This window comes from Podarcis cretensis (genome assembly GCF_951804945.1).
Source record: "Podarcis cretensis genome assembly, chromosome: 9".
NCBI classification, from domain to species: domain Eukaryota; kingdom Metazoa; phylum Chordata; class Lepidosauria; order Squamata; family Lacertidae; genus Podarcis; species Podarcis cretensis.
Genome location: NC_137178.1, coordinates 11,787,792 through 11,814,925, shown reverse-complemented (window position 1 = coordinate 11,814,925; position 27,134 = coordinate 11,787,792). Strand labels below are relative to the sequence as shown.

Sequence of the window (27,134 nt, the reverse complement as noted above, 5' to 3'; positions counted from 1 at the left end):
GGCTATTTCAAGGCTGATATGCTTGGATCTGAATCACAGCAATTTAGAACCATAGAATTTTAGAGTTGAAAAGGGTCCCATGGATTATCTAATCCAGGCATGGCCAAATTTGGCCTGCCAGCTGTTTTAGGACTACAATTCCCATCATCCCTGACCACTGGTCCTGTTAGCTAGGGATGATGGGAGTCGTAGTCCCAAAACAGCTGGAGGGCCAAGTTTGGCCATGCCCGATAACCCCCTGCAATGTTGATTTAAATAATCTTTCCTTTTTTTATTTGTTTAAGCAACAAACAGATACAAGCAAGAAGCAGAAAGACGTACGTTTGCAATGCTGGTTCTCATCTCTATAGAACCCAAGGAAGCAGGCCGAGACGCACGTGCCGATGTGAGAGAGAACAAGGTTTGAATCGCAGGAGGTGCAGGAGAAAGGCCCCTCGCCTTGGCAAGTTGTACACGAAGCGTCACACTCTGGAGGGGAAAGACATTGTGGAAACGTACGTCAGTGAGAAGAGCGTTACCATAACTCTGTGCATCAGGGAGGAAAGCGTGTTGGGTTTAGAGAGGAGGAGGCTGGATTCAAATCCTGGTTCAGCCATGAAGCTCACTGGGCAACCCAGGTATAATAATAATAATAATAAATATAATAAATATAATAATAATTTATTATTTATACCCCGCCCATCTGGCTGGGTTTCCCCAGCCACTCTGGGCAGCTTTCAACAGAATATTAAAATACAATAATCTGTTAAACATTGAAAGCTTCCCTAAACAGGGCTGCCTTCAGATGTCTTCTAAAAGTCAGATAGTTGTTCTTCTCTTTGACATCTGGTGGGAGGGCGTTCCACAGGGTGGGTGCCACTACCGAAAAGGCCCTCTTCATGGTTCCCTGTAACCTGGCTTCTCACAGTGAGGGAACCGCCAGAAGGCCATTGGAGGTGGACCTCAGTTTCCAGGCTGAACAATGGGGGTGGAGATGCTCCTTCAGGTATACTGGACCGAGGCCGCTTAGGGCTTTAAAGGTCAGCACCAACACTTTGAATTGTGCTCGGAAACGTACTGGGAGCCAGTATAGGTCTTTCAAGAATGGTGTTATATGGTGTTATATGGTCGCGGCGGCCGCTCCCAGTCACCAGTCTAGCTGCCGCATTCTGGATTAGTTGTAGTTTCCAGGTCACCTTCAAAGGTAGCCCCACATAGAGCACATTGCAGTAGTCCAAGCGAGAGATAACAAGAGCATGCACCACTCTGGCGAGACAAGGCTGTATCTCTGTTACAAAGATGGGGAAGCTTTTGCTCTCCAGATATTGTCGGATTCCCATCATTCCCAGTCTGTGTGCCAGCATAGGGATGATGGGAGCTGTAGTCCAACAACATCTGGAGGGGGAAAGGTTTGCCACTATCTGCTCTCTCTTTTGGGAGGAAGAATGGAATATAAATTCAATGAATGAATGAATATCACCACTGTTGTGTTGGTGGTTATTATTCCTCTTTATCCAGGACTTTTGCTATTAAATAATCTATGGCCTTTGAAAGTGGGAGGGAGTAGACTGCTATTATGATGATTATTTTATTATTAAGCTATCATTACATTTTTTAAACTATATTTTTATCATTGATATTCCGCAGCGTGTTTCTAATGTCGTACACCACCCTGGGATCTTCTCATAAAGGACAGTATATTTTTTATTTATTTTTTATTATTATTATTATTATTATTCATTTCATTTCTATTCCGCTTTATACCTGTATTTTTAAGAAAAATCTCAAAGCAGTTTACAGCATATTAAAACCTCAGTAAAACAATCCAGAAGCAAACATTTCTGAAGAAAGTAAAATATAGAGTATACAGTCAAAGCAACATAATTAACAGAAAAATAAAATATTATTTTAAACATTTCAAAATAAAACATTACAAAGGAGGTCAACTACAGAATGCATATTTAAAACAAGGTTAACAAAAAACTTAAACATTATTTAAAAATTGCTAAACTGAATAATAATAATAATAATAATAATAATAATAATATGGCGACCCTCTGGGTTGCTCTACACAGGGCTGCCTTCAGATGTCTTCTAAAAGTTGTGTGGTTCTTTTATCTCCTTGACATCTGGTGGGAGGGCTTTCCACAGGGCGGGCGCCACTACCGGGAAGACCCTCTGCCTGGTTCTCTGTAACCTCACTTCTCACAATGAGGGAAGCCCCAGAAGACCCTCTGAGCTGGACCTCAGTGTCTGGGCAGAACGATGGGGGTGGAGATGCTCCTTCAGGTATACAGGGTTGAAGGCATTTTTTTCAGATGCTACTCACTTCGGCACTCCCCGCCAGCCTTGTAATACCCCATGGGGCACTCAGGCAAGCAGCGCTCTCTCAGGAGCAAATGGTGGAGGTTTTGGCACTTCAAGCAGATGCTTCCCGTGTCCTGGAGATCTGCCACGCACTGTGCACACGAAGGGTGGCAATCTGCAGAAAGGAGAAGAGAACGTTGGCATGAACGTGAGATAAGTCTATGAGACCGCTGCCCAAAGCACAGCACAGTCATAGGAACGTAAGAAGAGCCGGCTGCATCAGACCAACGGCTCACCTGGTCCAGCATCCTGTTTTCACAGTGGCTGAGCAAATGCCTGCAGGAAACCTGCAATTAGGATCTGAGCACGAGAGCAACTCTCCACTTCTGTGGTTCTAGCAACTGGGATATCAGGCTATGACCGTCACAATGTTTCAGAAGCTTCTGCCTTATGCATTGGTCTGTCGTGTTGATCTTGGCCTGTTTTAATAGCTAAATGGATACTTTTCTCCAAGGGATGGAAATCTGGGATGTAATGATTATGGAAAGCTGTAGCAAGGACGTGAGTGGCGAGTGGGACATGGGTGGTGCTGTGGTCTAAACCACAGAGCCTAGGGCTTGCTGATCAGAAGGTCGGCAGTTCGAATCCCCGCGACGGGGTGAGCTCCCGTTGCTCAGTCCCTGCTCCTGCCAACCTAGCAGTTCAAAAGCACGTCAAAGTGCAAGTAGATAAATAGGTACCTCTCCAGCAGGAAGGTAAACAGCGTTTCCGTGCACTGCTCTGGTTCACCAGAAGCAGCTTAGTCATGCTGGCCACATGACCCGGAAGCTGTACGCCGGCTCCCTCGGCCAATAAAGCGAGATGAGCACCGCAACCCCAGAGTTGGACACGACTGGACCTAATGGTCAGGGGTCCCTTTACCTTTAAGTTAGTTAAAGGTAAAGTTAGTTAGTTAAAGGTAAAGTTAGTTAAAGGTAAAGTTAGTTAAACGGGGTGAGCTCCCATTGCTCGGTCCCTGCTCCTGCCAACCTAGCAGTTCAAAAGCACATCAAAGTGCAAGTAGATAAATAGGTACCGCTCTGGCGGGAAGGTAAACAGCGTTTGCATGCACTGCTCTGGTTCGCCAGAAGCGGCTTAGTCATGCTGGCCACATGACCCGGAAGCTGTCTTTGGACAAACGCCGGCTCCCTCAGCCTATAGAACAGGGGTTGGCGGCCACAAGTGGCCCATGGGGGTTGTTTAACCGGCCCATGGACCCCTGCCGCCTACTCAGGGACCCCTGCTGCCCGCTTGGTTGGCTCCCGTGTGCCACGCTAAACCAGTGTGTAGCAGAGTGGGGACCGCCTTCCGCAATGCTGGCCTGCTCCTGCAGCCAATGGGAAGCTGCGCACGCCTCCTCCGCGCTGGAAGGAGCGCCAGAAATAGTGTTTGCACTTGTGTGCGCACACACACACACACACACACACTCTGACCCACCGCGGCATCTACCAACCCAAGCCACAAAAACTTTGCTGACCCCTGCTATAGAGTGAGATGAGCATGCAATCCCAGAGTTGTCCACGACTGGACCTAACAGTCAGGGGTACGTTTACTTTATAGCAAGGAGAGAATCATTCAGTAGAATCTGGAGGCAGGGGTAGATTAGATTGGGGAGGGGGGAGTGAGTAGATATTCATGTAAAAAATAGTTATTAAAGATGCATTGACTTGATTAATTGAATTTCTATACTTGTTTGTGCATTATGGGCATGGAAGAAGAAGAAAGAGGCAGATTGCTTGTTCAGTGTAGAAGTAGCATCAGACCGGGCTCTTAGGCAATTGAAGTAGACAATTAACAGCAATTACCAGACTCAGTGTGGCTTCTCTTCCCTGCTTCCCTTATGTTCATCCTGCTTTTATTTTCAAGCACTGAGGTGTTGAACACATTTCCTTCCCCTCTCAAGGCTTGTGCCTTGGTTCAGTGCCTCGGAGACTCCTGTACCGCCTTCCCTAACGAGCACAGAAAACGTTTGGCCTGAGAGGGCTGCTTGGATGCTCAGTTGCCTTTTTGGATTTCTCCTTGCCAAAACCACTCTGTCACTTGGAAACTATTTCTGAAAGCACAGCAAATGTCCAGGGTTGGTTCTGATATGAGATAAGGCGGTGAAACTGCCTTCAGGCGCCACATTTCCTTCAAAGCAAGCTAAGTCTGAGCCTCCTATAATACTAAATCAAGTATGCTTTATTAAACTATGGCTTAGCATTATGTGTGCACCCTGCCCAGCACCTAGAAGAAGAAGAGGAGGAGGAGGAGGAGGAGGAGGAGTTTGGATTTGATATCCCGCTTTATCACTACTTGAAGGAGTCTCAAAGCGGCTAACATTCTCCTTTCCCTTCCTCCCCCACAACAAACTCTCTATGAGGTGAGTGAGGCTGAGAGAATTCAAAGAAGTGTGACTAGCCAAAGCTCACCCAGCAGCTGCATGTGGAGGACCAGGGAAGCGAACCCGGTTCACCAGATTACGAGTCCACCGCTCTTAACCACTACACCACGCTGGCTCTCATGGTTTGCTTACTACCAACAAACCAGGATCTGAAGCCATGGTTTGCTGTTGACTTACAAACCCTGGTTTGTTTTAACTATAGCTTGCCATTATGCATGAACTGATTGATTTGCAAAGCCCTTAAGAACTTGGATCCACGATACCGTAAAGTCCACCTAAGCCTTAATATCCCAGCTTAATTGCTAAGGTTTGTTGGAGGAATGCTGTTAACTCTCCAACGTGTGAATGAGGCCCACTTGCCATCTAAAGAAATCAAGCACTCTATATGGCTGGTCCAGCAATGTGGAATGCCCCCCATTGGAAACCCACCAAACACCCTCTTTTTTATTTTTAGACAGCTTCTGAAGCCTTTCTGGTATCAACCAGCTTTTTGGGCTGGATGCATTTCACGCGAGTGGCGAGCTTCTTATACCGTTTTCTGCTTTTATATTTTTCTTGTGTTTATATTTGGTGTTTGCCACTTAAGACATTTCCTACACAGGCTAGATGTATATAAACATTTTTTATAAATAAAACAGAAACTTAAAGTGGGAAGATTTTCCGTTCTTCACTAAAATGTTAAAAACTAATTTAAAAACAGCGGCAAAAGCCCATCTAACTACCTGCAGCCAGGAACACGAATCAGCTGATGATGCCATTTAAAATGAAGGACTTTTCAGCAGGTAAGAATCTGATAGGGTAAAGGCACAGAGCCCTTTAGGAAGAGAGTGCCACAAGGAAGGTGTCACTAGTAAGATTGATTAGGGCGAAGATAGACAGGCCTTCTCCAATCAAAGGAAGCAGCCTGAACACAAGTTCTCTTGTCCTAAGATGCCTTGAAATACGGTTAATGTGGAACTGAAAAGACTGTTTATATACACTACAACAGCTGCAAGGATGCAGCTTGCCCAGAGCTGGAAAGACGACAAGATACCCACTAGGGCAAACCTGCAGATGAAATTACTGGACTATACAGAGATGGCAAGATTAACCGGGAAAATCAGAAATCAGGAGGATCAAAACTTCAACAGAGAATGGGACAAATATATATTGTATTTGAAAGACCACTGTAAACACTCAAAACGCTTTGGCAGGCTTTAAATTACTCCTGCAATGATACATAGATTTTGGATACAATGGAGTACTGTTAATTAAGATGGACTTATAATATGCAGTTGAAAAAGTTATTTAAAGAACCCACGGAGGGGAGGAGGGGAGTCCTAGGATTCAGAAGAATCTTGTGTAAAATTGTAATATTTGCAAGAACATTATTGGTGTGAATGAATTTGTAAAACCAAATTTAAAAATGAAATACGATTAATATGTGCTCAGCCCGTTTTCACCACACTTAGAAGGTCCATGACCACTCTTTTTGTATTTTTACCAGCAAGAGCCAGAAGTGAGAGAGGGCCATTTGGGTTTTCTGCCACTGGCACTGTCATTCTGCACATGCCTGAACCTGCAGTGCCACCATGTCTCCACACTGACCATGTTTTCAGAAAAGCACTGGGCATGCTGTCCGCCTCCAGCCACCTATCAGCCTGGAGAGGATGGAGTTCACAGCAGGGAGAGGCAGACTCAGATCCCCTCCTACTTTGCCAGCAACCCGTCAACAAGTTGCTCATGACCTTCCCCTGAACCAAAGGAGTTTCAGAAAGTTTTACAAGAAGTCTTTTGTGCACAATGCAGGGACAATGGAAGGGATCCTGGAAGCCAAATTATTCCTCATTACGGTGATTCAGAAAATTATATGGGAAATGATGGCTGTCTTGAAAGCAATGCAATCAAGCTGCTGCCTTCGAAGTACCATGCATAGCTTGCTGCCAGGTTTCCGGATGGAAGTTAACCTTTCCATCCGTTTCCAAAACTTCCACTACAAGTGAATGAAAAGATATTGGGATTCTGCAACCCAGACCTGGCACTCCAAAGGAACCGAAGAGAATCAAGGAGCTCAAATTCCAACGGCAATAGATTGGCAATGAATGAACAAAGCAAAGGACCTTTGGGAGATACCATAACCCAGCATGCAACCCAAAGTTAGCACATCTTTAAACCACACTGGTTCCAATAGGAGAAATCTAAGAGCATGTTTAATGTGCAGTAATCAAAATGTGTTGGGAGTGCTTAATATTAGGCTCAGCCTTGCCCTGTGTTCCTAGCCTGATCCTGTAGAGCAGTGTTTCCCAACCTTGGGCCTCCAGCTGTTTTTTAACTACAATTCCCATCATCCCTGACCACTGGTCTTGCTAGCTAGGGATGATGGGAGCTGTAGTCCAAAAACAGCTGGAGGCCCAAGGTTGGGAAACACTGTTGTAGAGCTTGGAAACAGGAGCCACTGAGATCAGACACTGGCTTCCTTTGCCACAAGGGTTTGCTGGCTGCAGGGGAGAACCTACAGACATTTCTAGCCAGGAGATTCATAACAGCCCTGACAAGTCCTGGCCTGGGAAATCAAGTGATAGAGGAGGGTCAATCAGGAGCTACCAGCAAGTAGAAAAGCTTGGTGCCAGCTTCCTCAGTTTGGGCAATGTCTTGCTGGGAGAAGCCATGTGGTTCTACCTGTATGCATACAACCATTTCCCTGAACACCAGATAGATTAAGATGCTTCCTTGCTCTCAAGTCAGAACCCTTTATTATTTGTAGCAAATTCAGTAGCCTAAGGCAGCCTTCCCGAACCTGGTGCGCTGAAGATCTATTGGACTACAACTCCCATCAGCCCCAGCCAGCTCTGACTAAGCTAGAGCTGATGGGAGTTGTAGTCCAAAACAGAATGCACTAGGTGTCAGGAGCAGGTACTGGGAATAAATCACACAGAGCAAGTAAAATTAACTCTCTCTCTTTTAAAAGAAAAAACAAGGTCAGCCCCAGAGCACCAGGCCTAATGGGCACAGCAACTCTTCTTGGCAAGTCTTGCCCCTATGAGGCAGTTGTGGAGGCTGAAGGTCCACACTTTCCCACAGCTGCCTAAATCTCCCTCCCCATGGTCCTTCCCAAGCAATCTGAGACTACACCAGCCGGCCTCTGTTTCTCCCTCTTCATACCTCTTCTAAGAGACCCGCGGGGGAAGCAGGGGCTTGTCACAGCAGGAGAGGGAGACTTCTAGGATTTTTCAGCAGCCAGACTCATCTCTGCCTCTTGGCCTCCCTCCTCTCATGCTACTGCTTCTTGCTCTGATTCTAGACTTCCCTCTGCCACAAACTCTCCCTGCTCACTAAAGCATGTTGCCTCTTCAGCTTCTGATGCTTCCTCCTTCTCCCTCTGACCATTCATCATCATCCCACCACCAATCCCTGGGCTCTGAGCCTTCTTCCCTTGCTGGTGCCTCGGTTGGTGCCTCCCACCATTCCTCTGTGTCCAGCCAGCCCATGACACCAGGTTAATGCTGTCCTAAGGGGAATCCTACCAACCAAACAACACCCTGCTTTCAGAAATGCTTCATCCCAGCTACCCATTAATCCTGGATTTCATGCTCTCCTCAAGCTCTCTTGAAATGAATGGGAAAACTCACTATACTGCTGGGTTGGTGAGCCACTGGTCTTTCAAATGTTGCTCAGCTGCAGCTTCCATCATCCCTGGCCACTGGTCATGTTGCCTGGGGCTGATAGGACTTATATTTTGCACTATATAGCATGCACCTACTAGTTTCTCCAAGGGACGCAGGTGGCGCTGTGGGTTAAACCACAGAGCCTAGGACTTGCCTATCAGAAGGTCGGCGGTTCCAATCCCCACAACGGAGTGAGCTCCCGTTGCTCGGTCCCTGCTCCTGCCAACCTAGCAGTTCAAAAGCACGTCAAAGTGCAAGTAGATAAAAGGTACCACTCCGGCGGGAAGGTAAACGGCGTTTCTGTGCGCTGCTCTGGTTCGCCAGAAGCGGCTTAGTCATGCTGGCCACATGACCTGGAAGCTGTACGCCGGCTCCCTCGGCCAATAAAGCGAGATGAGTGCCGCAACCCCAGAGTCGGCCACGACTGGACCTAATGGTCAGGGGTCCCTTTACCTTTATTAGTTTCTCCAGGTGAAATCCACTGAAACAAAAATAATTGGTATTTTGACTTAAGTCTCTGACATGCTCCCACACACCTCCCAAACATTAAACCAGGAAAACTTTAGCTTTCATGCCATTGCACAGACGTATGTCTGCACAATTTGTTTGCTTTTGCCTCTGTGTGCAAACACAGTTCCCATAAGTGAGTCTTTCCTTCCTGGGGGGAGCATAGATCTCTCTCTATCCTGCAGCACTGCTTTGACCACAGGGACATCAAAGGACGTGCGTTCACGCTATTGAGCTCTCTCTGAGGGGAAGAAAAACGAGAGAAAAGGAGAGGCTTGTAGTGAATTTGATGGACCATGGGGAACCAGGGATGGAGGGATGAGGGGAAAGAGGTACTTTATACTGTAGAAGCTTGTTTGGATTTTTCACAGCCATTTCCCTTTGAGCTAGAGAATAAAAAAAACCTGAAAAGGAACACAAAATTCTCTTTAATGTTTCCCGCTTCCACCATAATAATATTTTCCCTTTATATTTATCTTTCTGTCCTTCACGACACCCATTGGAATGAATGGGAGGGGAAATTTGCTTTCAGTTTAGTCTAGCATCAACCTCAAGCGGTTAAGATAACGCACAGCATTGTTCCAAACACATTGCTTATAAGCTGAAGGATACAGGAATCATAAAAACATAGAGCAGGAGGGGATGTTGGGTCATCTATTCCACACCCCTCACTCGGCGCAGTAATTGTTCTGCAGCTTATCTGCCCATGAGTTTACCACAGTTCCAAAACCAGAACTGCTCCAGATCCTCCTCATGTATCTTTGGAGCATTTCTCCAGCGTGAATAACAGTAAATTCAGAATTCAAAAATCAATTTAGGGGGGAAATCCATCTAATAAACATTAGATGATCACCAGGGCTAGCTGGCTGAATTCGTCCTATTTGGGCCAGTGAGGAGACCAGGGAAGAATTAGCTGTGGGATCCCAGAGCGGGTGATCTTCATAAAAAGGGGAGGTGGAGGGAAGGAAGGGGAATAAAAGATCAGGCTAAGTTCAAATTGAAAGCCAGGCAGAATAGCTCTGACTTACAGGCCCTGCACCTCTTCCGCAAGCCAGCATATGGTTCAGTCTTTTACGAAACGGTAATAACTCATTGAGGATGAGTCAACACTCTGTCCTCCCTCAACAAAAGTGTAAGGGGTGGAGACCTAAATAAATTGTGCTCATGTCGCTTCTCCATTAAATTCACTGCCAAATGCTTAGGACACAATCTTCCAGAAATTTCATTGGGTTTACCATGAATAAAGTTGGACGTGGGTGGCGCTGTCGGTTAAACCACAGAGCTTAGGACTTGCTGATCGGAAGGTCAGCGGTTCGAATCCCCACGACGGGGTGAGCTTCCGTTGCTCAGTCCCTGCTCCTGCCAACCTAGCAGTTCAAAAGCACGTCAAAGTGCAAGTAGATCAATAGGTACCGCTCCAGCGGGAAGGTAAACAGTGTTTCCATGCACTGCTCTGGTTTGCCAGAAGCGGCTTAGTCATGCTGGCCACATGACCTGGAAGCTGTACGCAGGCTCCCTCAGCCAATAAAGCGAGATGAGCGCCGCAACCCCAGGGTCGGTCACGACTGGACCTAATGGTCAGGGGTCCCTTTACCTTACCATTAATTACCATCCCACTAAGAGTGCACAAGATATGACTTGTGCAACATTCTTCCACTTGTTACAAAGTTCCATTTGGATTCTTAAAAATGGAGGTGTCTGGAATATATGTAAGGAGGCAGGCAAATGAGGAGTGGCAGAATGACACTGGTGGGGCAGTGCCCCACATGCGTTAATGGACGAGCCTATGCTATGCAATATGTCTTGGTTTCCCTTCTGCAACTATTACCATTCCTCAGCAATTCCCACCCTCAAGTTTTTCAGAAACATCCTGCCAATTAAATTTACTTGCGCTAATTGGTTCACGTAGCCCAGAGTCTCCTTTAAACCTGAGGAACTGCCACCCACTCTGAAAGATAATGATAGTTGCCTTTCTCACAGCCGTAACACTCTCTCTTTGCCACTGGCTTCCTCGCTGCAATTAATTTGCAATTGGCAAACAATTTCCCTTCAAGGTACTGAAAAGAGTCATATTTGGCTTTGAGTTCCCTTGAAGTCCCAAATACATTGTTCCACCTCAAGGGTCTGAAGGAAAATTCTCAATTAACAAGCAGCATTGATGGATGGGAAGATAGCTACGAAAACATTATTATGAAAGCAGAGTTCTTGTGGGGGTTTTTCCCCCCTCTTAAAAAAAAAAGAACCTTATAATAGTTTCTGTGGTAGAATTTAATGCTTTCAGTTGCATGGTTTCATGTGACAGCTACTTGTTAACCCATGATTAATAACCTCTGAAGGCAAATTCACATGGTGACATTTCAATAAGTGTTGAAGAGATTGAGGTGCGGCAACAGCACAGACAGAGACAAGCCATTCATTATGGGAGAAAAAAGCAACTTTCCTTGACAAGCCAAGTCAAACCCTTTGAGCTCTCAAGGAACCAAATAATATATGCAAATTATGCCGCTTGTGGCAATATATGATTATTCCAATCGATCAGGTTTCAGTAATTAGGCGGCGGGAACAAATGACCGAACTTTATGAACTGCGAGGGGAGAAGAGGTGAAAGTTTCACTCAGGGTCACACAAGTCAACAAATCCCTGTATAGGTGTTTCCTTCAAGGCTAATATAACCATTATGCTACATATAGAATAATAGTCCCAGGAAGCTATCAGTTATATGGGCCAATTGCCTGAACACCTCATTTTGCTTTCTGTGCATTTATTTATTTATTTATTTATTTATTTATTTATTTATTTATTTATTTATTTTTATTAAACTTGCGTTTCCGAGCTCCCACACCATTCTTTTTAATTAAACATCCCTTTGCCACCAGCCGCCTCTCCTTTCCCTTTCTTCCTTAGTCTACTGCCTGAGCTTATCTGCCTTTTTCTTTTTCTCCTCCTCCTCCTCAAGAATCCCTTCTTTGAGTCAAGCTTTTCTTCTGCCTCTTTCTCATTTGATTATTCACTGCTGCCCAAGTCTGTCTCTCGCCCAGGTTCAGGGAGAGGGGACCAAAGGAATACTACCAGTCTCCACCCAAATAACAGCCTGGACACTGAATTCTGCACCAACTGCACTTTAGGGACCGTCTTCAAAGGAAGCTCCCCCCAAAACGAATTATGCACATAGCGTGAATGTGTACTGTTCTGCTGCCCATCCTTTTTGGGTCACAGGCCCTTGGTGCCACAAACTCATCCTCAGCGCCCCCTACTCTACCCTATAAAACGCATTATTCAGAATAGCGGTTTGCACGACCCACTAAAGAAGAGAACGATACAATACAATTCAAAGCAGTAACCATTCATTGCATCTTTATTCAAAATCCAATTAAAACTGTTTAGTTGAATTGATTCAACAAAATTGATGAACTTCATCCAGTGATACCAGCTATTCAAAGTCTGATTGTTATTTACCCCTCCAGCACCCCTCTGCTGTCCTCTCTCCTCCTAGCACCCTGCTAGGTAATTCCCCCAAGGCGTGGTACCACCCACTTTGGGAACCAACGTTCTAGGTTCATCAAGTCCAGCATCCTAGTTGGTGGCCATCTTTGTCACCTTGGACCTCCTGTTTCCCCCAACTGCTGGCTGCCAAAACTGTTCACTGGGCTGCTGATGGTGGCCTGTGCTATAAATCACAAGTGGGAAACCTGTAGCCCTCAAAATGTCTGAGGAACACAACTCTTCACCATCCCAGGACAAAGTGGTCATGCTGACTGGGGCTGATCTGACCTGGAACCCAACAACATTTGGTGCACACCAGGTTGGAGATGGCTGCACTGTCATGTCTAGGGATGGGGAAACGTGTCCTTTGTGGTTTTCCTTAGTTCCTCGCATTTCCAGCTTTAAGTCCATATTCCATTTTTTTAAAAAATAATTGTCAGAGCTGCCTCCAGGTCCCAGCTCACAGAGGACCAACGCTAGGCTGTAATTATGCACAAAAGTCTTTATTGAGATTCAGTTTCCATTTTAAAGCCGCCGCGTGCAGCTCTACGTCTCGACCTTAGACCGGCGAAGTCCCGTCTGAGTCTCCTCCCCTTCCACACCAGTTTAAGACCCTCGCCTTGCTCCACCTCTTCCTAAGTTCCTTTCTCCTCTGGGCCCTCCTGCCCGCTAGGGTCTCATCCTTCCTGGACTCCTCTGACGCTGACCCTGACGATTCTTGCCCCTCCTTCCGGCGGGCTTTAGGACCTGGTTCCCTATCCGGGCTACCTTCTGTGCCGCTCGCCTGTACCTTTGAACTTGGCGCGCGCGCCCAGCCAGCAACTTTCCTCTTGACCGTTAACTCGCTCTCCGATGGAGGCGTGGTCAACCCTGACTCATCTTCTCTCGCTGGTGGTGCATATGTGGGCTCTGACACCTGGGACTCCTCCCCCCCACTGCGCTCTGGTGGGGAAGCTGGTCCTGATTTCCAACTGCTGCTCTGGGAGTCCCCGCTGGCCCCTTGCTTCTGGGGGTCCCCCTTGGGTCGCCCCTTGCCCTGCCCATCGGCGCCCCCTTCTGTGAATCTTCCGATTCGCTGGAGAGGCTCATGGAATCTATCGGGCTGCTGTCATATTCTCCTACGCTGCCCTCAGATTGCTCCCCCTCGCTCTCCATCTCCTCTCCTCCCTGCGCTCCCGCTGAGTCCCTGACAATAATATTTATTAACATTTTAAAGACTGCAAAAGAAAGACAAAGAATTAAACAAAACAAAACAATACAATACAATACAAAAACAAAAACACCACACAACACCAACCCCCAAACATTAAATTAACAAAACCAAACAAACACAATTTAAAACACATCTAATAAGTTCAATATCTTAACTTTCATTTACTTGTTTCAACGACCTCCTCACACCTCCCTTTTTGTATTCCACTTTAATTAACTGCTTCAGCAATTCCTTTCCATCTTCCTCTGTTTTCTGTCCTGTAATTTATCTTAACATATTCTAACCTTATTTTTCCCTTTAATAAATAATTGTCTTAACATATTTTAACTTTATTTTCCCTTTAATACTCTAATAATCTATTTGTACTTAATTCCTTGTAACATTTCTACTAAAACCATATAGCTACTTTCCAACATTTTTCTAACACTCATTAATTTTACAATATTTTTATAAATAGTCTTTAAACTTTTTCCAATCTTCTTCCACCGACTCTTCTCCCTGGTCCTGGATTCTGCCAGTCATATCCGCCAATTCCCTATAGTCCATCAACCTGGTGATCTTCTGTCCGATGCTCTTAACTCTTTTCCAAGTCCCTTCTGCGAGTCTTCTTCATATTTATACATGAACTTTACTTTGTCTTCCACTGATCTTATTTTCATTTTCCTTCCTTTGAGGCTAAAGAGTAGATCTCGGGGAAACTCCCACCTAAAGATGATTTTATTCCTTCTCGACAGGGCAACCAAATCTCCGTAGTTAAATCTAAGATCCAAAAGGTATTTCAGGACGTCTTTCAAAATTTCCACTCTTGACTGTTCTTCTAAGTTCCTCAGGTATTTCCAACAGTCTCTTATTTTGTTCTTCTCTTTTTTCCCTCCTCTTCCAAGTCTGAGAGCCCTCACAGTTTTAATCTCTTCTTGACCCAAGTCCCGGTCCCAAAAGTCATCAAATTCCTGTGTAAGGAAATCTATCAAACTTTCCTTCTCCAGTTCAGGTAGGGCTCTGATCCTCGAAATCTGATTTTCTTTAAATTCAATCATAGCAGCCATCAACTTTTGGTCATCAAATTGCATCTGTAAGGCTGGGACTCTCTCTCTCTCCAATTGTTTTACTTTAGGTTCAACGGCAATAACTTTCTCCCTAGCCTTCTCCACAGTTTGCCATGTCAAAGTAGATTCCTGTGTCAGTTTCTGAATAGTTTCTATATTGGTGTTCACTTTTTGTCCCAAATTGTCAATTTTGGCAGTTACCACATCCACCTTTTTGTGAAGCTGTTCCAGTGAGTCACTTATCTTACATAATACAACCACTAAGGCCTCTTCTGTCAACATTCTTAACCGATTCAAGGTCCCCAGAGTCTCACAGGTTTTTATCTTGCAGCTGGAAATTCCCCCAGCACAACTCTTGTGACAGTTTCAAAAGCTTCCTCTAGAGGGAAACAATTCCTCTAGAGGGAAACAGTTTCTATTTGTATTAGTCCTTTTAAACTCAATTCAAACAATAAAGTTAGTTTCAATTTTCTGTTACTTTTACTCCTTTTTAAACGCAGACGGAGAGCATGGAAACAATGTATTCCTCTTATTTAACTAACTGTCAGTGAACGTTCTAATCACGGTCAGTCCTGTTGGCAGCCCGTTTCCAGGATCGGAGCGGTGGTATATTAACTCTGTTCGCTCTCTCCTACAGGTATACTCAGTCCAAAACTTTCCCCCCTCTTCTCCTGCCACCAAGGGGGGTTTAGTATTTTTTACTGATGGAAATTTAGTCCTTTACAAGAGGCTTTCTGGGACTTCAGCTTGCATCCTCATTGCTTCAATCTATTTACAAAAGGGGAAGGTGGACTTCCTGTTTTAGACCTCCCTGTTTCGACACCAAATTAAGACGTTTAAAAATCCAATTCTCCGCTCTACTCACGGGTAGTTACTTTAAGATCAAATTGTCCACAGGAAAAAGTCAGCGCTCTCCAGCAACAGCTATGTGGCTTCGCGCCGTGGAAGAAGCAGTCAATTCGAAGCACCGCGCCGCTCACCCCACGTCGCTCCGGATCCCCGAAACCGGGTTTCCCCATGAGTAGGGGAGGCGCAAAAGGTGCCAGCTGAATCCCACGTTCACAGGCTTCACCCGCCTGTGATTTCTAGTGGGTCTCCGCCTTCACCGTGGCGGCCAGACCCGGATTCCTACGAAGCAAATTCCTCCCGATCAGAGGAATTCCGCCATTACCGGAGGCACTAACCCGGAAGTTTAAGTCCATATTCCAGATCAGTTTGAGATTTTTTTAATTTTGATTCTCATGAAAATTTATCCACATTTTTAATTAACTTGTTTATTGATACATATTCATAGATATATGAAAAAATACAATTCTCCGCTCTACTCACGGGTAGTTACTTTAAGATCAAATTGTCCACAGGAAAAAGTCAGCGCTCTCCAGCAACAGCTATGCGGCTTCGCTCCGTGGAGCGGTACCTATTTATCTACTTGCACTTTGACGTGCTTTCGAACTGCTAGGTTGGCAGGAGCAGGGACCGAGCAATGGGAGCTCACTCTGTCACGGGGATTCAAACCACCAGCCTTCTGATCGGCAAGCCCTAGGCTCTGTGATTTAGATCACAGCGCCATGCGCATCCCAATGTAATGGATACTGGTGTGCTATTTTCATGAACGTATGTACTCCCCCCCCCCCCCCAGTATGTGCATTTTTGTACACTTCGCTTGGCTAGAGAACGGCATTGCAAAAATCAGAGAAGTGCAGATTTCAAAGTGTGGTTGTGTATCAGTTCATGTAGCATTTTGGAAACTGCAAATTAGGAAGGTCTGCCTTTATTTGAACCCAAATCCTCCCACATCCCTAATCCTGCCCCTCCATAACTCATCTTTTTCCGTAGGTCAACACAGCTCAAACTATGCAGTCTGTCCTCACAAGGAAGGTATGCCATTTCTTTCATTGTACAGTGGTACCCCGAGTTAAATACTTAATTCGCTCCGGAGCTCCGTTCTTAACCTGAAACTGTTCTTAACCTGAAGCACCACTTTAGCTAATGGGGCCTCCTGCTGCTGCCGTGCCAACGGAGCACGATTTCTGTTCTCATCCTGAAGCAAAGTTCTTAACCCGAGGTACTATTTCTGGATTAGCGGAGTCTGTAACCTGAAGTGTCTGTAACCCGAAGTACCACTGTATTGCCTGCCCTTTCTTCTTCTACAGATACAAACTACAGCTGCTGCACCCTCCATGGCTATATGAAAGACAATGTCAGTCATTCTGGCAGCTCTGGCCCTCTTTCCTCGGAGTCTCGCCTGCAAAGCCAACCACTTGTAGAAAACTCGGGAGGGATTTGCTGATAAGCGTTGCTGCGAATTCTTGCTGAAAATACTTGCGGAGAATTCGGGGGGGGGAGGGTGTTCCTTACTGAGAAGTCAAGGATGGGAGACTGGAGGAAGGGGCAGATGGAAACCAGGCTGAATTATGCCGAATGATAAGGCTATCTTTCATAATAAAGCTGCAGACAAGCAGAAGCGTGTGTGCTGTGGGGTGGGGGAGAGGGGGACATAAAATAGTTTCCATCCCCAGTGTCTTCCCTCCTGAGCCATTGATGCTTTCTGTCCCCTGTAACCTTTGTTGTAGGGCCAGCCCTACCACTGGACAGTGGTGCTCTACATCCCTTGTCAAGCTTGGTTGCAAGGCCAGCCCTACTGCCGTGGTCCAGTTGAAGTTCCTGCTGGAGACGTTGGGACTGGGGGCAAGATGGCGGGGGTGGGAGGGGGAATGGGAGACCAGAAGCAAGGAGTCAGAAAGTCAAGGGTCCGAGGATCAAGAAGCAAGGAGTCATGAAGTCAGGGGTCTGAGGGTCAGGAAGCAAGGAGTCACAAAGTCAGGGGTCCGAGGATCAAGAAGCAAGGGGTCACAAAGTCAGGGGTCGGAGGGTCAGGAAGCAAGGAGTCATGAAGTCAGGGGTCCGAGGATCAAGAAGCAAGGAGTCATGAAGTCAGGGGTCTGAGGAGCAAGGAGTCAAGGAGTCGAACGCAGCAAGGCAGGGAACGTGTTGCTGTGGCAAAGAGCCAAAGGGAAAATGCTGACCTTCTATCCCTTCCCGGCTCTTGCCACCAGGTGCTGTGAGTTACCAATCGGCCTCACCTGTGAGGCCACATCTTGCCTCTCCAGAACAAACTTAGGAAGGCCCCAGTCCTGCAGAGTCCTATTGGTCACAGGGCCTGGCTCCTGCATGCACACCTGACACCTACCATTAGGCAGAGAGAGCACCTCCTCTGTTCTCTTCCCCCAGGATGTTCCCATTCTCCTGAGCCACTGCCCTTGTGGCAATCGTAGAATCATAGAATTGAGGAGCTGGATGGGAGCATGAGGGTAATCGAGTCCAACCCCCTAGAATGCTGGAATCTCAGCTTAAGCATCCATGACAGGTGGCCACCCAAGTTCTGCTTAAAAATCTCCAAGGAAGGAGAGTTCAGCACCTCCCAAGGGAGTCCATTCTACTGCCTAACAGCTCTTATCATCAGAAAGTTCTCCTGAATGTTTAGTCAGAATCTCCTTTCTTGTAAAATGAAGCCATTGGTTCAGGTCTTACCCTCCAGAGCAGGAGAAATCAAGCTTACTCCATCTTCCATGTGACAGCCCTTCAGATATTTGAAGACAGCTATCCTATCTCCTCTCAGTCTCCTCTTTTCCAGGCTAAACATACTCAACTCCTTCAACCGTTCCTCATAAGGCTTGGTTTCCAGACTCTTGGTCATCTTGGTCGCCCTCCTCTGCACATGTTCCAAGTGTGAAAAAGGCTGTAGACATAGCGCCTGCCCTCAGAACAGGAGTGGACAGACAGACTTATGAGTAGTCAGACATTTTCTGCACCTCCTTGGTGGGTAGGTGGGGAAACTTGTTGGAGCAGCTTTGCGGGTCCATGCACCCTTGAAACCCTTGTTGATCGTTTTTGCTCATGAACATTGGGCCCTTGCTCCTAAACAGGACTTATTCCCTCAAATCCTTTACCTTGAAAAAGCTCCTGAATGGTATTCAGCTCTTTCTGAGTCTGTACAGTGGAACCTCGGGTTAAGAACTTAATTCGTTCTGGAGGTCCGTTCTTAGCCCGAAACTGTTCTTAACCTGCAGCACCACTTTAGCTAATGGGGCCTCCTGCTGCCGCCACAGCACAATTTCTGTTCTCATCCTGAAGCAAAGTTCTTAACCCGAGGTACTATTTCTGGGTTGGCGGAGTCTGTAACCCGAAGCGTCTGTAACCCGAGGTACCACTGTGCCATTATTCTGTTCCGATGAAGTGTTACTTCCTTACTTATAAGTAACCTTGAGCCACCCATGCCTGCAATTTATTCTTAGTCTGGTTTGGTCCTCAGTATTGTCCACTCTGACAAGAATCAGCTAACCTAGGGCTTCAGGTAGCTGCTATCCTTCAGCTAGGGATATCGGGAATGGACGCAAATGCCTTCTGCATGCAAGTTGTGGCCTCCACCGCCAAGCCATGGCCCCCTCCTCAACTACAGGCCCTTCCCTCCTTTAGATCCTCTAATGAAAAAGTTGCAGAATTAATCTGGGTACAAATACTTCGCCCTTGTTTTATCTACACCGATCTCTTCATTCCTAGCCTCGGCTGCAAGGAGAAGAAGCAATAACTCTGTTGTGGGTGGAAAACAAATAAGCCGTGGAAAAAATTACTTCTCGAGATCAAAGAAATAAGTCTTTTGGCTCAAAAGACGCAGGAGAACTGTTGCGAAGGGGAGTCTGGATGATGAACTCAAGAATGATACCATTTAAATCTTTTCACATTTCCCCCTTTTCCATTATCTTTCTTGGAAGCTTCGAGTGTTGGCATAAGCTCTGCAACTGTTATCTTTCCTTTGATAAGCTAAAAAAAAAAATGGCCGCAGTAAAGCTCTGAAGTGACTGGAACGGTTCCCAGGCAGTGTTTATGCTTGTCCTCCCGATAGATTAAAATGTGATTAATCTCCCTTAAATAGGTAAATGCAATTAGCAACTTCTGACAAAGGTTTCACAGGGGCGCACAGGGCCCACTGGGCCCAATCCACTAGGAAAGATATCCTGCATGAGCCCCGATGAAACAGCGAAGCTCTTGGGCAGCTGGTGTTTGGGGCCACAGTGGATTCTTCCTAAAAAAGAATCAACTCCTTTATTTCCAGTGCTCAGAGTGCAAGTGCCGTTGCTTACAGTGCAAAAAAGGCATCACACACAAACACACCGCGGCGGCAGCCTTTGGGGAACTGCAATGCTTGCAGAAGTATATATATTAAAAAATCTTAATATTGGAGGGGAGCAGAAAGAGATTAATGAGGATTGTGCATGCTCAGTGGCCACAGAATCCTGAATCGCTGTTGTGGAGGTGGTGATGTGGAATGGAAAATCGGGAGGAGAAAATAATTAAAATACATCAGAACACATTCAGCTACAAGAATAAAGATGCAGCTGGTGTGCCGGCTGAGACCCTACTTGCCTGCCTGCGCTCCGTCTGGCCAGTGTGGGGCATGCTCTGGTTATCTCCCACTTGGACTACTGCAATGCACTCTCCGTGGGGCTACCCTTGAAGGCGAGAGCCAGTGTGGTGTAACAGTTAGAGTGTTGGACTAGGACCTAGGAGAGCAGGGTTCGAATCCCCACTCAGCTGTGAAGCTCACTGGGTGACCTTGGGCCAGTCACCCTCTCTTAGCTTAACCTACCTCACAGGGTTGCTGTGAGGGTGAAATGGGGAGAAGAACCATGTACAGTGGTACCTCGGGATACAGACATTTCAGGTTACAGACGCTTCAGGTTACAGACTCCGCTAACCCAGAAATAGTACCTCGGGTTAAGAACTTTGCTTCAGGATGAACACAGAAATCGTGCGGTGGCAGCGAGAGGCCCCATTAGCTAAAGTGGTACTTCAGGATAAGAACAGTTTCAGGTTAAGAAAGGACCTCCGGAACGAATTAAGTTCTTAACCTGAGGTACCACTGTACACCACACCTTGAGATAATGGTGGTATATAAATGTAATAAAGAAGAAGACTCATGAACTACAATTAATTCAAACTGGTGACTGGAAGCAGTCACCGGCACCAAATAACCCTGGTCCTAAAAGATCTACATTGGTTCCCAGCATGTTTCCGAGCACCACAGTGTTGGTGCTGACCTTTAAAGCCCTAAATGGTCTTGGCCTTGTATACCTGAGGGAGTGTCTCCGCCCCCATCATCCAGCCCAGACACTGAGGTCCAGCTCTGAGGGCCTTCTGGCAGTTCCCTCATTGTGAGAAGTGAAGTTACAGGGAACCAGGCAGAGGGCCTTCTTGGTGGTGGCACCCGCCCTGTGGAACACCCTCCCACCAGATGTCAACGAGATCAACAACTATATGACTTTTAGAAGGTATCTGAAGGCAGCCCTGTATAGGGAGGTTTTTAATGTTTGATGCTTCACTGTGGCTTTATAATTTTGGGGGAAGCCGCCCAGAGTGGTTGGGGCAACCCAGTCAGATGGACGGCATACAAATAATCAATCATTACAGTGGCACCTCGGGTTACAGACACTTCAGGTTACAGATTCCGCTAACCCAGAAATCGTACCTTGTTGAGAACTTTGCTTCAGGATGAGAACAGAAATCACCTGCCGGTGGCACAGCGGCAGCAGGAGGCCCCATTAGCTAAAGTGGTGCTTCAGGTTAAGAACAGTTTCAGGTTAAGAACGGACCTCCAGAACGAATTAAGTTCTTAACCCGAGGTACCACTGTATTATAAATATTATTAGTAGGACAGATTGCCCTGATAAAAGCCCAGTATCAGCACTGCCTGCACCTTAAGGCGGATCCACACCATAGATTTAAAGCCCTCTGAACTGCAGCATTTAACTTCCAAATATTTGATCTGTCTCTCACCACCCTTCTCTCTTGGCATAGACTTCATACATCACTCAACGCTCTGCCAATATACCACTGAGGATCCCTTTCTGAAAGTCTCTCCATATAACGAAAAACTCACACTTGATTCAAACCTAATCAAATTCATCTCACAGGAGACTGGTGGCAATAGACTCAGCCATACATTTTTAAAGTGGTATTTATTTGGGTTTGCAGTTCAGCCTATCCCATTAAAAACTCTTTTTAAGGCGGGGGGGGGAGTGTTTGAAAACCATACATGCAAAAGAGGCCACTTAAAAATTAAATAAAAACTACGACCAAGCGCATTAGTATTAACCAAAATGCAACCCAAATAAAATGGCCTTTCAGAGTTTCCGAAAGAAATTCACAGCTGAGCTATTCAATAACGTTAGGAAAATTGCAAAGTACACTCTTCCCCAGTCTCTACTATTTGCTAGTTAGGGAAGTGCCAATATGTTGGCATATAAACATTTTTGGCACGGGTTTTCTGGGAGATAAAATATATCCTGACATACACACTTTTGCTTATCTTGTTTGTAGACCTCAGCACCTCTCCAAATTTGCTCGCTCTTATCTGCTGCTTCAGGACTATTTTGGGTTGTTTTACCTCCTACTTCCTGGAAAGGTGTTCCGAGTCAATCAGGGATCAGACCTCAATCATTATGACATTACGGCACTCCACAACCCATCAGATTTGACTATGTAACAAAGCCAATTCAGAACAAGAGCAGGAAGAATCGCCTTCACTCTGAACAGGCTTCTTGACAAGGCCAAGCAGCCAAATCAGATTGGAGTAAACGTTGAAGGGGAATAATTTTTCCTCAGGGAAAAGTCTCCTCAAGAGAGGGAGGCATTTGGCTGGGTTGTAAACAAGTTTGAGGAAAACATGCACATCTCTTTTGGTCTCAGAACCCCACACCAGATCCCTGCGTGTAGAAAACTGGCATGTCAGAAAGAAAGTTCTAACTTTGACCCACGAGGGAGAAACTAAATATTCCAGTCTACTTTGCCTGCGCAAGCATATATAGTCTGAATGGAAGCAGTGCCATGGGAATTTCACCACGTGCTTTCCCCCTAAATGCCTAAAATGGCTCTGACACTAGGACTTTGGGAAGCCTCCAGAGATTCTAGCACAGAGAAGGCCTCCTAACACACCGTTTCGACTTTACCATGTTAACTCAATAGGAGGCTTCACGTCAACTTGTCCATGGCCATAGCTGATGGCTCTGCAAAAATGCACCCCTGTGCGAGCTTATTACGAGGTCTTGCTGAATACCCATCACAGAGACAATGAGGCCTGGGAATTGCCCTGTGGTGAGCTGGTTCAGGACTTTCCAATCTACAAATTACACCATGGCAAGGAGAGGGCCAGCCTGGTCAAATCCAATGGGATAAGATGAGAAGGTGAAGAGATTGCTTCCCCATCTCCCGGCATGAAAAGACATTGTTCCACTTGCCAGTTACCTGGCACTGCAGAGTTGAAGGAAGGTATACTCTGGCTTCGGCAACCAGCCAGGTGGCCCTTATGCCCTTGGGAGACAGAACCCCCTGCCACTCAGGAAGAACACCATGGCAAAGAGATGATCAATCTGGCCCCATCTGTTAGGCAAAGGAGCAGCAGCAGGAAGCTTGCGGCCCACCCAGCCCGCAATACCTGCCAGAAAGAACAACCGGCTTCAACCGGCAGAACAGAAAGGAGGCACACTTTGTTCCCTTTAATTGGGCGTGTGCGCGCGCGCACACACAAAATTTACAATCTGTTGGAAGCTACCTTGATGATCAATGGGTCAAATGACAGGATATAAATCTGCTAAACATAAACAAATAAATCAAAACACTGTAATCTAATGTTTAGATTGGGCTGGCAGTGTGCTAGGGGTTGTCTTCATGGGTCAGCTGAATGGCACGGCTGTTGCTTGCTGATTTTTTAAAAGGCAACCTTCATGGTGCAGTGCCCAGAGCGTAGGTCAAGGGAACCTGGATGCAAACCGACATTCAGCCACAAAGCTTTAGTGAGGAGCCTCAGACAAGACACAACATCCAAGACTAATGCACTGCAGGGAGCTGTTAATAATAATGATGATGTATTATTATTATTATTATTATTATTATTATTGCAGTAGTATCCTGCCATTTTCCCAAGCTGGCATTCAAGGCAGCTTACAACATTACAAAATGCAAAGTAGCTTAAAACAAACTAGTTAAAAACAATAACTGAACACATTCAGATCAGCGACAAAAATGCAGTTTGCCCTGATAGCAGCCCAGGTCCACACCATATATTTAAAGCACATCCTCTGCACATTTAAAGCACGTGACTTTCCCTCCCCCAAAGAATCCTGGGAACTGTAGTTTCGTTCTCACAGAACCATAATTCCCATCGACCTTAACCAACTACATTTCCAATATTATTTTTTTTCGTGGGGGGGTCGTGTGCTTTAAATGCTCATTGAATGTGCTTTACATTTATGGCATTGATCTCCTCTCCATTTTCGAGGGCCTCTCTCTGAATAGGAAGGTCTCAGCCTGCTGGCAGAAGGGTAACATAAAGGGAGCCGATCTAAGCTCTTTTCGGAGGTGATTCCACAATATGGGGGCAGCCATTGAAAAGGCTCTGCCTCATGTGCCGCCACCACCCAGGTTTCTGATATTGATGGGACAGAGAAAAGGTTCACCCAACTCCCTGAACTCCCTTGGGAAAGACATAGCATGAATGTGGAAGACAGAGAAGCAGGAAACAGAACTGGAGACTGTAATGTTCCTCTTGCACTTACCAACACAGTAGCCCACCAGATTGAGGTATTGTTCCGCCTTGCAGGGAGTCCTGCACCTTCCTTTGGCCTGAGTGGCGTGAGGGTGGCAGGTGGCGCAGTCCGCATCCGACAGCCCATGGCATGTCTTGCAAGTGGGATGGCACACTGGGTGGCAGCAAAGAAGACAGAGAGCTCTGCTAAGACAACCCAGGTCTTCGACAAAGGCAAAGAAACATTGACTTCATGGCTGGCAAAGAAGTACGTGACCAGGAACACATGTGTGTCTAATGCACACATACCGACGTACATGTACAAAGAGCGAAAAGGAGCAGATGTTTCCCTGAGCTGCAGCATTGATGAGGGAGTTCTGCCGCAGAAGTGTGACATTCAAGTGCATTCTGTTCAATGGATGTACATCATATAGAAAAGCGAGAGCAGCAGCTGTTCGTGGAAAGGCGAGTTGTCCTACTGGAAAGCATCTGGGGCTATTGTCAGGGCAGGGTTAACTCTCATGCAAAGAGGGTTACAGAGCTGGGTCTCAGCCATATCCTAGCTACCTGGGGCTTCTTCCGTTCAGCTCCTTGTGCCACAGATCGAAATGCAACCATCTGTTGCGTACATATGGGCTCAGATCTTCTACGTACCCGTAAGAGAGAGCGCCGGCTGCATGAAGAACTCTCCTGCGGCCAGATAATAACTAACTTCAATAGACTCTTCCCCCTGTATCTCACTGCAATGTTTCCTCCTCCATAAACTTCAGAGCCTGTAACAGGCTCTAAATGAAAAACAATAACCCAATACACTGCAACAAGAGGTTTATCTCGCCTGTCGGCTCGTGGCAAATAAGGCTGTCCTCAGGACACCCAAAACATCGGCGGCGTATTTCCCACAACCGTTTCCCATTAATAAAATAAAAAGAGCAGCTCTTTTGTTATCTGCACAGCTACGAGGCAGGCATTCCTCTGGACCTGTACTCACAAACTCAAGCCTGAAATTAAATGGGATCTTAATGGAAGATTAAGGTCCACATTAATCTTTGGCGTTTCAAACAAACATAAAGCAAGGAAGAGTCAAGGCTACCAACGCCGTCCCCAACACCCTTCCAGGCTGTTTTATTTATTTAGGAGGACAGACAAATATATATAATATATATATATATATATTATATTATAATATATATATATATATATATATATATATATATATATGTCTGTCCTCCTAAATAAATAAAACAGCCTGGAAGGGTGTTGGGGAAGGCGTTGGTATATATATACCGTATTTTTTGCATCACAACACTCACTTTTTTTCTCCTAGAAAGTAAGGGGAAATGTCTGTGCGTGTTATGGAGCGAATGCCTGCGGGTGGGGGGGGGGGATCTGCTGCAGTCGTGAGCAGAGGATCCATGGTTCCCCTTCCTTCCCTCCTCCGTGGTTACAAAGCATGAATCCACATGGATCCTCAGGATTTTTGCATTGGGCTACTCCAAACTCACTGTCAGATCACATGTCTGTGGCCACAGCATGAACCACAAAAATCATATATCCACTATTTCGTTTAGAATATTTTTTTTTCTTGTTTTCCTCCTCTAAAAACTACGTGCATGTTATGGCCTGGTGCGTGTAATAGAGCGAAAAATACGATATATATATATATATATATATATATATATATATATATACACACATACATATACACAAGCATTTGATTCATTTCCCCCAAGATGCTCTGGAATGTTTTCTAGATAGTTATAACCAAGTGGAGTGGGAAGGACATAAGAACATGGGAGGGTTTGCTGGATAAGGTCAGATGCTCATTATGGGAAGCTCATAGCCAGGATCTGAGCACAGGTCCCCCTGTGGTTTTCAACCAATGCCATTCAGAAGCATTCCTGCCTCCATCTGATAGCCTTCTCCTCCACGAAAGCCTTAAATCTAATAAAAAATATAATCAATTTTTAAAAAAGAAAAATGCATGCAGTGCCTGCAAGGCTACCCCATCCACAGAGCAATGCTCCCTCATTCTGCACAAACCAATTTTGGGTTTTCCCCTATTTCCCCATTTATATTGGTTTCCTGGAGACTTTGTATATCTCATAATCCAGGAAGGGATAAGAACCCCACAGCAAAAGGGATGTCCTGATGAACCAAGCTGTTACTCATGCAGACAGCCCACGGCACCCATTGATTTTACACTGTGGCAGCAGATGACACCATTGTCACTCAAATAAAATATGGGAAGGAGGGTTCTTCCCCCGCTTGGTAATATTTTTTGTTAAGGCATTACAACCAAGCCGCGATCAAATGGGCTGGTGGGAGGCATGCAATAAGCAGGTGTTCAACGTTGCGGACTCACGGTAGCACCTCGCCTCCTGTTGATACCATCCATCCAGACATTCAGAGACACACCGGCCTTCGTGAAAGGTTCGTGGGGGTGCGCATGTGGTGCAGTTCTCTGGCGATTTCTCCAGACAGGATAAGCAGGAGGAGTGGCACTCTGCAGGAAAGAAAGAGATGGGGGAGAAGGACAAGAACGTAAGCGCAGCCAGCCACATTTGCCTGTTGTTGTTTTTTTGCTAACAGCACCTTCTCGCACGATGCTTGGACGCTGTTCAACTTTTCCCTCTGCTACAATTTCCGCTCACCCTCTCCAAAAGGTGGGCGGGGTTTGTGACACTGCATGGGCTTCCTCGGACCGGGGAGCCACCCAACTTGCTACAGGGTGGCCATCGCTCTGCTCCCAATCTCGGCAGGCCAATGGGCTGCTGGCTGGAGCTGGGGCGAGGGCCAGGGAAGGGGCCGATGCTCTTCGGTCCAAGTTCACTTGTTTTCTTTCCAGTTTCACCCACCCAACCCTCCCTAAATATTGTTGGGATGCGTCCGGGGAGACGGGGGCATTTGGCAGGCCCCCAGCTGGCTCCAGCCACCGGCTGGCAGCCGGGCGAAC

The 27,134-nt window shown here is 46.2% G+C and overlaps 1 protein-coding gene across 2 annotated transcripts in view; it reads right to left on the bottom strand.

Moving 5' to 3' along the window:
• The window catches only part of FRAS1 (Fraser extracellular matrix complex subunit 1), a 386,075-nt gene that overhangs the window by 136,379 nt on the left and 222,562 nt on the right, over window positions 1-27,134 (bottom strand). For both annotated transcript variants that reach the window (XM_079990647.1, XM_079990648.1), the window contains exons 18-21: window positions 26,544-26,684; window positions 24,213-24,356; window positions 2,309-2,461; window positions 322-468 (exon numbers count right to left, since the gene is read on the bottom strand). In XM_079990647.1, coding sequence (XP_079846773.1) covers window positions 322-468; window positions 2,309-2,461; window positions 24,213-24,356; window positions 26,544-26,684 — 585 coding nt within the window. The remainder of the gene's footprint in view (window positions 1-321; window positions 469-2,308; window positions 2,462-24,212; window positions 24,357-26,543; window positions 26,685-27,134) is intronic.